Source organism: Phyllostomus discolor, chromosome 7, assembly GCF_004126475.2.
Source record: "Phyllostomus discolor isolate MPI-MPIP mPhyDis1 chromosome 7, mPhyDis1.pri.v3, whole genome shotgun sequence".
In the NCBI taxonomy this organism is placed as follows: domain Eukaryota; kingdom Metazoa; phylum Chordata; class Mammalia; order Chiroptera; family Phyllostomidae; genus Phyllostomus; species Phyllostomus discolor.
This window is the reverse complement of record NC_040909.2, coordinates 11885965-11897558: the sequence shown is the minus strand read 5'-3', so window position 1 is coordinate 11897558 and position 11594 is coordinate 11885965. Positions and strand designations below refer to the sequence as shown.

At 42.6% G+C, this 11594-nt stretch overlaps 1 protein-coding gene across 1 annotated transcript in view; it reads left to right on the top strand.

Moving 5' to 3' along the window:
- Positions 1-3615: 3615 nt before the first annotated feature.
- GOLGA4 (golgin A4) overlaps positions 3616-11594 on the top strand; it is a 91286-nt gene continuing 83307 nt past the window's right edge. Inside the window, 2 exon segments of the mRNA XM_036030514.1 lie at positions 3616-4004; positions 11211-11300. Coding sequence (XP_035886407.1) covers positions 3933-4004; positions 11211-11300 — 162 coding nt within the window. The 5' untranslated portion in view covers positions 3616-3932.

Below are 11594 nucleotides of genomic sequence, written 5' to 3'. Positions count from 1 at the left end.
GTATACATTCTTTTGCTTGCCATCTTTTGCTCCCAGATTTATTCCTATTGTCATGTGATTACAACAAAGTAATGGATTGCACACTATTTCATTATATCACAGCATTTTTGACATGCAGAACTGAAAAAAAACTTTTGTATGGATTGATAAATTACATTCCATTTTTGTAATAGTTTCTGGGTTTTGGGTTATGTTTACAAAGGCCTTGAGCACTGTAAGAGTATAAAGTAAATTTTCCCATGTTTTTTCCAGTACTTTAATTTTCTAGGTGTGAGAAATGCATCCAACTTTTTTTCTCTCAAGATACCAGCTTATTATCCAAAAACTCATTTAATTCTCACAGGAAGTTTGTGATGGGTACATTGACATGTCTTCTTTTTGCAGATGAAGAAACTGAAATACACAGAAGTTAAGTAATTTTCCCCATCACAGAACCAATAAATGGCAAAGCTGGTATTTGAACTATTGAGTTTAATGTCTACGTGCTTATTCATTACACTACCCAGTCTTTACCCATTGGAAGAACTAACCCACACATCTTGAATATGAACAAGTTTTTTTTTTTACAACACAAAAACAATATCCAAATGTTTGAATAGTGAATTTGTTTACTTAGGTGTCTGATTATCAAGTGGTTACTTAGTAAGGAACAAGGAATCTGATACCTCATCTTCATTTCATCAACCCATTTATTTCCAAGAGGCCTCATTCTTGAAATAAGATTTTTAAAAAATTGCTTTTACTTATTTTTTATTTTAGAGAGAGGGCAAGGGAGGGACAAAGTGAGAGAAATGTCAATGGCTGTCTGTTCTACATGCCCTGACTGGGGACTCAACCAGCAACCCAAGGAATGGAACCTGTGACCTTTTGGTTAGTGAGGCACTGAGCCACACCAGCCAGGGGAAAAATATGTTTGTTTCTTTTTTCCCCTCAGCCCAGTGTTGGGTTTTCCCTTCAAAAGATTCTTCTTATTACATTGAGTCATCAGCTGTGTAAACAGCTCTAGGACATGTCACGTAAACACTCATGAAACTGTTAAAAATGAAATTGAACTGCTTTAAAAATAGTGAGTGAGGTGTGTCTCAGAGAACAGAAGGAAGTGTTAAACGTGTTCTAGTTAGAGATCAGGACAAAGGGCAAGGAGGCCTGAGCTCAGGTTCCAGTTCTACCACTGAGATCAGATGACATGGGGAAAGCCATTTTTTTGCTCTTCTTTGTGCCTATTGGTCAAATATGGCCAATAGCAACAATAATGTATCCCCTCACTGTCCCCTAGTTTACTTACGTTCTGCCTACCATGAGAATTACATTGAAAACAAAGATATGGGAAAAAAATCTTTAAAGAATTCAGGTTGAAAAGTTGGCTCAACTCCTGGGAGAATCATAGTCTAAGATTAGACACAGATGGGTAGACCTTTCTTTCATGGGAGCTTTTCCAACTGTTTTATAATTTTAATTTATAAGCCCTAGTGTGTTGTTTTGCAAAGTAAATGTAAAAACATGGTATGTTTCAAAGTGTTCTAACGAAGTACATGAAAGCAGTGGATGTGGTGACAAATATTTCCATCTACTCTGGATCTCCGGTACTTGCGACTATCAGTGTATGTGTGTTTCCCCACCCCACATAACAAATGTTGGCAAATCTTGTCCTGGTATGTGTGGCTCAGTTGATTGTAAAGCCATCTGTACGCTGAAAGGTTGCAGGTTTGATCCCTGGTCAGGGTGGCATACTTGAAGCAGCCGATTGATGTTTCTTTCTCCCATCAATGTTTCTCTCTCTCCCCCTTCCTCCCTCTCTAAAATTAATAAATGTATCCTCAGGGGAGGAATAAAGAAGTTAGCAAATCTGGCACCTAAGAATACAGCTGTAGCAATTTCCCACTTGAGGGTAATTCTCTGAACGTATAATATAAAAATACATATATATTTGCAATTAAGAATTATGCTAGTGAGGGCCCTATGAATGGGTAGATTGTTTGGCAGTGGAGAGTTGAACATAGGGAAATCAGTGTCAATGGGAGTCTCTGCCTCTGCAGTAAGGGATCCAAGGTCAGTGTGGGTGGTGGTGTGGCTATAGGCTTTAGAACCATGAAGGCTCTGTGTTCAAATGCTGCCTGTACTATATTCAAGCTGTGTTACTTTGGGTGAGATTCTTAACCTCTCCAAGGCTCGGGTTTTTAATTTTTATTTCAAAGATTTTAAACTGAAATTCAGTGATTGCAGTATATAGTTTTCTGGGTTCTGACAAATTCAGAGTTGTATATCCACTATGACTGTTAAGCTATGAACTGTTTCATCATCCCAAAGATTCCCTCAGTCTGCCCCTTTGTAGCTAACATACCCTCTTCCACCCACCTCTGCTCCACTCAGCTAATATCAAATACTTACCTGTTCTTTCTGTAGTTTTGTCTTTTTTCAAAAATTTTTTTAAATTGATTTGAGAGAGAGAGAGAAAAGGAGAAAGAGAAACATTGATTTGTTGTTCCATTTATTTATGCATTCATTTGTTGGTTCCTGTATGTGCCCTGACTGGGGATCCAACCAGCAACCTTGGCATATCAGGACAATGCTCTTAACCAACTGAGCTACCCAGCCAGGGCCAAGAAAGACTTCTTTAAAAAAATAATTAAAAGAAAAAGAAAGAAACTCTCTTAGAAATACAAGAGGACTTAGCTCAGTTGTCAATTTGGTGTTCAGCCCAGGCCCTACTCTGGCTCTAAAACATTTAGGGATCAGGCTATGGAATCTTAAGAGAGTAACTTGCTCCCCTAGTTGCTAGTAAATAAAATTTGCTAAAATGTGATCTGTGTGTACTCTCCCAGGCTCTGACACCTGAGGCAATGTGAAGCACTTTGGTATAGCATGTGGAAGTAGGTTGATGAGATAGATTTGAGGGTTCACAGATGTGCAAAGTGCAGGGTGTTGGATTAATCAGGTAGATCAACATTAAATGCTTAGGATGATAGCATATGCTAGAGTTTAAATGTGTACTCTTCAGGAATCTGTGTCTTCCACCAGGCTGTGAATTCTAACACCCCCAAGTACCTGGCACTTAGAATGACACAGATTTTTGAGTGAATGTGTGATAACATATTATTTCAGTGAAGTAAAAAAAAATAAAGGCACATGTCTAAATGATTGAGATCTTACAGTATCGTCCTGAAATATCTGGACCCTGAGAACCCAGTATCAGGCACTCTTCTGGGGAGCAGTCGGAACACTAAGTACTTAAGATACAAAATCAGGAGCACAAATTCTGAACAAAAGTACACAGTCCTTCAGAGCCCATGACAGGTTTCCCGATCGCCCCTTCTCCCACCCCGAAGCTCACACACGCAGTTCTTCACTGTGGGCCCGCCGGCCCTACCATGCTCAATCGAAGTAGCACCCACCCAGCCTAACTTCGCAATGCCGAAGCCCGGGTGCACGTCACAGCAGGGCTCAGACGAGCTCTGGCTCCAGGCTCTGAACACCTCTCTGCGTGCAGTGTGAGTGGGCAGCACAGAAGCCTGCGCCTCCCGGCACGCTCCAGCGTTTGGGAGCGACACCCGAGCGCGCATGTGCATGAGGCCCGACTTCATGCTTGTCCCCTGCGGTGCTCCGTAGAGGCCCCTGGGCGAGCTCCACGTAGGCCGCGCAGGCGTCTTGGGCACGCCGCTCACCTGCTGCCGTTGTCGCCGCCGCCGCCGCTGCCGGGGCTGGATGGGGGGCCGAGGCCAACCAGTGGCACCGAGAAGAAAGAGACGCGGCGGCGGCGACGCAGACACCCGCAGGACGAGAGTCCCGATCCGCCCGCGAGCCCGAGGAGTAGGCAGCGAGGCCCGGCCCCCGCGGTCCCTGGGGTAGAGAAGCCGCTGTCGCTGCCGTGCTGGGTCTCTCTCGGCTCTCGCCCCTCCAGTCTCATTCACACTCAGGACCCCCCGCGCCGCACCATGTTCAAGAAACTGAAGCAAAAGATCAGTGAGGAGGAGCAGAAGTTGCAGCACACGCTGGCCTCTACTCAGGTACCATGGCTGCCGCCCTCCCCTAGTTCCGACACCTCTTGACACCGGCTCCCGGGCTGAGAAGAGGGGACGTTCTCCGTGACCCTTGACCTGTAACCTGAGGATGCCCCCCCACACCCAGGGAATGAGCTCAGGCTGGCCCAGGTTCTCCGTCCCAGAACTCCGTGGCGGAGAGTGGGTGGGGATGGCCGGATCGGTCGTGATAGCTGCTGACCTCTGTTAAGAGTTTTTTCCCTAATGCCCGCCCCCGACCTGAGAACGAGCGAGAGGGGCTCTGGTTTTGCATGATTTTTGATTCATATCAAAAGTTCCCCCACCAAGTTGAGACCCCATCTCAGGAGTGAGGGCGGTATGGGAAAACCTGGGGCCCTTGTAATGTGTGACCTCTTGACAGAAGTCCCCTCTCCCATCCCGGACCCGAGATTTGAGTACCCGAGGGACCAGGATCCCGCAGGACTCCTGACCGTGACGGAAGTCCAATCCAAACCCAGGGCCTGGGGTGAGGGCCAGGGGTCGAGCCATTCCAGGCCAGGCTGCTTGCTGGAGCGTTGGGACCTGAAAGAGGTGGTGGTGTGGCCCGCGTCCAGCGCCCGAGGCTGTCACGAGTTAGTCACTTCGCATAACTTGGTTGATCCGGGACCGCCAAAGCGGCTGACACTCTGAGGCCGGGCCAGGCGTGTGCCAGTTCACAGCCCCAGCTTCTTCTTCTTCAAGAGTCTTGTGTTTATTTTTCACAAAAACTGTTGCTTCAGGAAACGATAGTTTCCAGGAAAGAGGGGGGCGTGTTAATGTTTAAGAAACAGTCTGCTAAGCACCAGTGAGAGTGTGTTTTGGTTCTGGCAGCACGTGGTCTCTCCAGTGAAGAGGAGGGCTTCAGCGAAATTGCCTGTCCTTTCTGGATCTCAGCAGATTGAGCAAAACTCTCTCTTAATTTTAGTTTTTACAAGGAGGCTGAGGTTTGACTAATTTGGCATTTCTAATACATTTTTAACAGAACATTTATCTCACGTAACTTTTAAACATCTAACAACTATTAAACAGCTATTGCATTGAGTTTGTTCTGAACTACAACAAGTTGAAGTTGTTTTCTTAAATTTAAAGCTCGTGAGAGTAAAACATTGTTCGAAATACATTGGAACGTGACAGTGAAAGCTTGTTCATTCCCTAATGTAAAATGTAAATAGTGACTAAAATTTCAATAGTAAACGTTTCACTTTTCATACCATTTACTGCAGGCTTTTCTGACTTTACAAAGCACCGTTATTTAAGAAGCATAGCACGATGTGGGGAAGTGGTCCTGTTAGTGAATGTGAGGCTTGTATGTTTGGGGACCTGTAAAGAAATATCACTGATCCAGGGTGCCATCTCTAGAGATTGATTCTAAGAAAATAAGGGTGTGTTACAGATTTAGTCACATGGATTTTTTTTAAGATTTTATTTATTTATTTTTAGAGAGGGAAGGGGGGGGGAGAGAGAGAGAGAGAGAGAGGGAGGAGAGAGAGAGAGAGAGAAAGAAAGAGAAAGATTAATGTGCGGTTGCTGGGGGTTCTGGCCTGCAACCCAGGAATGTACCCTGGCTGGGAATCGAACCTGGGACACTTTGGTTCCCAGCCCGCGCTCAATCCACTGAGCTACGCCAGCCAGGGCATGGATTTTCATTTGAATGTTTTTTAGTACATAAAAATTGGCTAAAACTGTGGGGAGGGTGGGAGGGGGGACTGGATTGGGAGTAAAAAGGAGAAAACTGTATTTGAACAATGATTAAAATAAAAAAATGAGGAAAAAAAATTGGCTAAAACTGTTCAACAATAGACATCGAAAGTTGTATCAGGCAGTGAGTTACTATGCAGCCTTTAAAAATTCCAAAATTTACTGGGTTCTCACTATGGGCAAAGCATTTTGTTTACTGTTTTACACGGATTATTTTATTTAGTCGTGTATAAACCTACAACGTAGATCGTCTTTGTAGATGGAGTGAAGCTCAAAGATGTAAGTTGTCCAATAATACACAGCTAGTGTTAGAGCCCCTAGAAAAGCATTATTAACATGTAAAGATATTGTTTTGAGAGACTGATTAAAAGCAGCATGTGGTCCCAGTTTTGTGGGGGAAATATGTATTTAAGTACATTTACATACAGTGAAAATAATTTAAGAAGGGTATGCTCCAAGGTGCTGGTGAGATGAGTATTTTTTCGTATTTTTAAAGTTTAGTTTTTCTTTCTGAAAATTAATTGCTTTCATGCATTAGCAAGAGAGGTTGTTTTTAGAATAACAATAAAAAGTTAGTTACAAGCTAACACAGCAGAGTTCCCAGTTTCGATAGGTCGGTGCCTCTGATAAGACAGTGTCACTGGATCAAGGAAAATCACTTCGTGTGTGTACGAAAGATTTAAAACATTCCCATTAGATAATATGTACATTTATCCACAATGGAAGAGGAAGGCATCACTGGTCAACTCCTGGTTTCTCTCTGGTGTCAGATTTTGTATCTGTTCAGAACCCTTCAGGATGAGTAGTTCTGGGTTATTGTTTTCAGAGTTGAGGATTTATTTCATGCATGAATTAAAACAGAAAAACCTTTTTTGATGACAGCGCTTTTGCAACAGATGACACAAATTCTTGTTTTCTTTAGTAAAGGCTCTTGACTTTGTATATTTTATTATTTCTTCATTTTTGAATATAAATTATTTTGTGTTGAAGGCACCATGCCCTAAAAAATTTAATAGGGTGCGAAAGGCCTTTTTCCTACTCGGGAGGATTTATTTGTTTGCTCTTGATCTAGGTTGAAAATTTTCCCTCAGATGGTTGAATGTATTTCTCCCTTATCTGTGTTACAGATGAGAAGCCTAATTTCAGATCTGTTCTTTCTTGATTAGTAGTTAACCTGATCTTTGAATATTCTCTTTATCCTTTGATTTTAGAAAATTTCATTTTTTTCCTTTAATTTTTTAGCTCCCTTTTTTTTCCTTTTTAAAAAAATCTTACTGGTTTTTCAGGGTACATTTTTTTGTATACCCTAACTTTCTTTTTTTTAATGGTAAAAGCATTGGGATCAGCTTTTTTCTATTTTAATGAAAGAATAAATTAGGTCAGAAAATATGGCATCTTTTGTCATAAAGATTAAGGTTCTGTAAAACTTCTTTTAGAGGTGTCTGTGTGTGAAATGGTTTCTTTTTAACTAAGCAATTTTTTAACTATGGGTCCCAGTGGGAAAAAAAAAACTTGAGAAACAGTGATCTGAAGAATATCGGGAAAGTGGATGCGGTGTCAGAAAAGACCTGTGTGCCAACCCAGCCCTCGCAGTGTGCAGCCTGGACAGGCCACGTAAGCATTCTGAGCTGCTGCTCTCTCATTAGGAAATCGGGGATGATACTATCTGCCCTGCTTACCTTTCAGACTTGTGAGGCTCCAAAGAGATACAGTATTTGAAAGCATTTGTAATTATAGAAAGCACTTACTTATTTAACAGAGCCTGCTAAGGTGCAGTGCTGGGCGTTGCATTTGCCTTCATGGGTAGATGTAGTCTCCGTACCACGGGTTTGGGAGACGGTACTCCTGGCATGGTGGCGGTGTGTGCGGGGTGCGAGAAGGCATTTGTGGAGGGGTCAGTCGGGGGTGGCATCTGAGTAGAGTCTGGACGCATAGTGAAAAGTCATGGTATATTTGGGCAAAGCATGCAAGCCTTATTATTCCTAAAGGTGGCTGTATTAGTTTTCCGATACCGCATACCAAATTACCACAGCCTTAGTAATAACTCAGTTGTTATTTCACAGTCTGCACGTCAGAGTCTGGCGTGGTGTGGCTGGTTCTCTGCTCAGGATTTCACAAGGCTAAGATCAAGGCGTCTTCCAAACTGGGTGCTCATCTGGAGTTTAGGGTCCTCCTCCATGCTGTCGTTGTGGTAGAATTTTGTCCTGTGTGGTTGTAGGACTGAGACCCTTACGTTCGGCTGGCTGTTGCAGGGGACCACTTTCAGCTGCTGATTGCTGCCTGAAGCTGCTAGCCCCCGGGCCTCCCACAGGCACTTTGCTTTCTTCAGGACAGAAGGGGTGCATCTCTCTGCTTTCTGCCTGCCTCTGCGCTCTGGGCTCATATCCGAAGGGCTTCTGTGATCAGGTTGGACCCATTTAGGTAATGTCCTTTTGATTAATTCAAAGTTGACTGATTAGTAACCTTAAATATATCTGCAAAATTCCTTTTGCTATGTGAGGTCAGGTAATCAGGGAAGTGATATCTCATCACATTCACAGGCAGGGTCATTTGGGGTCATCTTAGAATTCTGCATACTGCTGTGCCTAAAATAGTTTTTCTTCTATGTACTGAAGTTGGGGCCTTTGGTCTCATAATAATAATAGTCAGTTGACAATAAAAATATTAATTGTGAGCTTGGATATAACCATCAGGTTTCTCGACAAATAGCTTAGAAATCTGTCTTCAGATTTCTCATGGCTATGATAATTAATTAGACCAAGTTTATTTTGAAGGAATCTAAATCCTTTTATATTTGGAATTGAGGCTAGCCCATCAAAGATCCAGGACCTTGGGATAAATGCTCAGCTACAGTTCGTTTTTTATGCATGTTTTACACTTTGGAGTCACTTCCATTCCCTCATGTGTTCTGCACTCGTGCAACTCCAGAGGAAAGCTTAGAATTATCAGGCCAAACCTTGTGAGGTGGTACTCTTCTTCTGGGGACAGTGTGTTTTAGAACCCAGTCTTCAAATTTATAAACCCCAACGTTTGATTTTGCCGGTTTATCCAGAGCTGACGAGGCTCTGAATTACCGATTAGGCACACATGAGGCCAAGGTAAAAAGACATAGTGCCGATTTTTAAAATTCACAGTGGGGGTGTATTTTCCAAGTGATCAGAAGGTCACTGTCTAGAGCAGCCCTTTCTGGCACCTGGGCAGTTGGAAAGCTGAATTATTAACCCGAAGATCACTTGGAGGTGATGGAATCACAGCAGAGATGGTTGGTCAGAGCTGTTCCTTCTAGCCTAGTGGCACTTTCTAGCTACTTTCCTATCTTTTTGCACCTCCCCCAGTGGCCCTTTTATTAAAGGACATATTACATATAACCATTTAAAAGTAGATAGATAGAAATGGAGCTTCTCCTTATAGTGACAGTCTTTGAAGCATCTGCAGCCTTTTGAAGCTGGCATGGTTTGAAATTTGTGGATCTGGGTGCAGGAGGGGCTTACTGAATTTCTCTCAGCCTCAGAGACCCTGTTTGTGAAGTGCTCAGAGCGTGCGCAGTGCAATCTCAGTTCTGGCGAGCAGCGTCCAGTGACTGTGCTTCCCGTTCCGGTTTCTAAGCGCAGTGTTGACTTCTAGCCGTACATTTTCTAGACATTTAAGACATTGATAAGGCTTTAGCTTTATTTCACATTCACTCATTTTCTTGTTTAAAATTTTTAGACCTTACTGTTTCTGTTTTTATCCTGGGAAGGGTATCTTATTCTTTAAGGTAAATTCTCCATACAGCTAATTTCTTGTATCACTTGTTGACTTTTCTGGTATGTGTTGTATATGTTGGAATTCTTAGTTGTAAGCAACAGAACTCAGTCCAGCTAGTTGAGCAGAAAAGGAATTTATTGAAGAATATTTGGTAGCTTACAGAATTTCCAGGACGGCCTGAAAGTCAGGGTTGATGGCTGTGCCCAGCCACAGTGGCGGAACCGCACTAAGGAGAATGCTGCAGCTGCCTCTGGGGGGCGCCAGCATCTGCCTCCCGCTGAGCAGCTTCTGCACGGGGGCTGTCTGACACTGTCCCCACGCTCTTCAGCTGACAACTTAATTTTGCATGCTTATTTCCTCACACCACTCACGACTCAGAGTCTCATGTGGGTGTGTACATTGGTCACCAGCCCTAGGGGCAAAGAAGACTGGGTCAATGAGTTTACTGATTTGTAACTTAGAGATTTAGAAGAGCTGTTCAGAAAGAAAGAAAGAAAAATAAAAAAAGCCCTGGCTGGTGTAGCTCAGTGGATTGAGCGCTGGCTGTGAACCAAAGGATCACTGGTTCAATTCCCAGTCAGAGCACATGCCTGGGTTGCAGGCCAGGTCCCCAGTGGGGGCCACATAAGAGGCAACCACACATTGATGTTTTTCTCTCTCTTTCTCTTTCTCCTTCCCTTCTCCTCTCTCTAAAAATAAATAAATAAAATCTTAAAAAAAAAGAAAGAAAAAAAGGATATTAAACTTATGTCATGTTTTGTTGATGCCCCCCCCCCCTTTTTGATTGCTGTTCCTTTTGATTTCTCCTTTTGACATAAAAATCTTTGTCCTATTCGGAGATATAGAAATAGACCTCTTACGTTTTCTATTTCAATTTTTAAAAATCATTTCAGTCTTTAATGTGGCTTAAGCACGAAGTGAGTGTCTGATTGGTGTTTCTCTCTCCTCATGTTGATGGCCATCTGTCCCAACACCATTTATTGGATCTCTCTCTCTTTTTTAAATTATATTTAAAACTTTATTTTTCAGTTAAAGTTTATGTTCAATATTATTTGGTATTAATATCAGGGAAATGTCCTGAAATTTGGCTCTGTACTTTTAGGATTGTCCATAGCTCACCTTAAGTAGGCCTCAAACTCCTAGTTTCAATTATGGGCCCTTTCTCCTGAGTGTTTTTGTGGCTGAGGATTTTAGGAGTCAGGCTCTCTGTCCTTTATGGAACTAAGTGGACTAGCTTCTCGGTACCTAGCTGTGGTGTGTAAGCTCTGCCCAACGCAAGGCCTGCCCTTGCTGGAGAGATGCTTACAGTGTTGACTCTTAGAGCTCAGAGGCACTGTGAAGATTGGACTGACAACCGTATTTTCTTAAATGAACTTTTTATTTTGGAATAATTTTGACTTACAGGAAAGTTACGGAGAGAGCTCATACACCCCTCACCTGGCTTTAGTTTCCCTTAGTGCTGTCATCTTACTTTACCATCACAACCTTGTTTTATAGAAGAGGATGTATGCCCTCACGAAGTTCAGGGAAGATCATAGTCCTGGTTGGTAGCAGAGTCAGACCAGCGACCCAGGAGATGGCCTGGGTCTCCTAGTGGATTAGGTTTTAGTTACCCTTTTCTGTTTTTCATGTACTTGCTCTTTCCCGTTTGCTGGGGTTTGGTCATGGATTGAGAGGATGACTGCCCAGCAAGCACAGAGTGTACTAGTCAATGCAGTCTTTCTAATTGTGCAATAACTTTAAATCCAGGCTTCCTCCAATTCCTCAACGCCAACAGGAGCCAGGAGCAGGACGTCTTCATTTACGGAGCAGCTTGATGAAGGTACACCCAACAGAGAGGTAAGTCTGGAATTTCTTCTTTAATAAACCTCCCACAGGAGTCATTAATCTAAAGTGTAATGCTACTGTTGATAACAAAATGGGAAATTATTTTGACAGGTCAGTTATTTCTTAGGTATTGTTTTTGTTAGTAACATTTTTTCTTTTGCAAATAGTGGTTATGTTTTTGTAAAGTATGTTTTGTAAAATGTTCTTTCAGGATCTTAATTTGCAAGGATAATATACTCTGCATTTAATATGTGAAGTTTTTAGAATGATTTCATAACAATTTGTCCTATAGTTTCAAGCTAATGA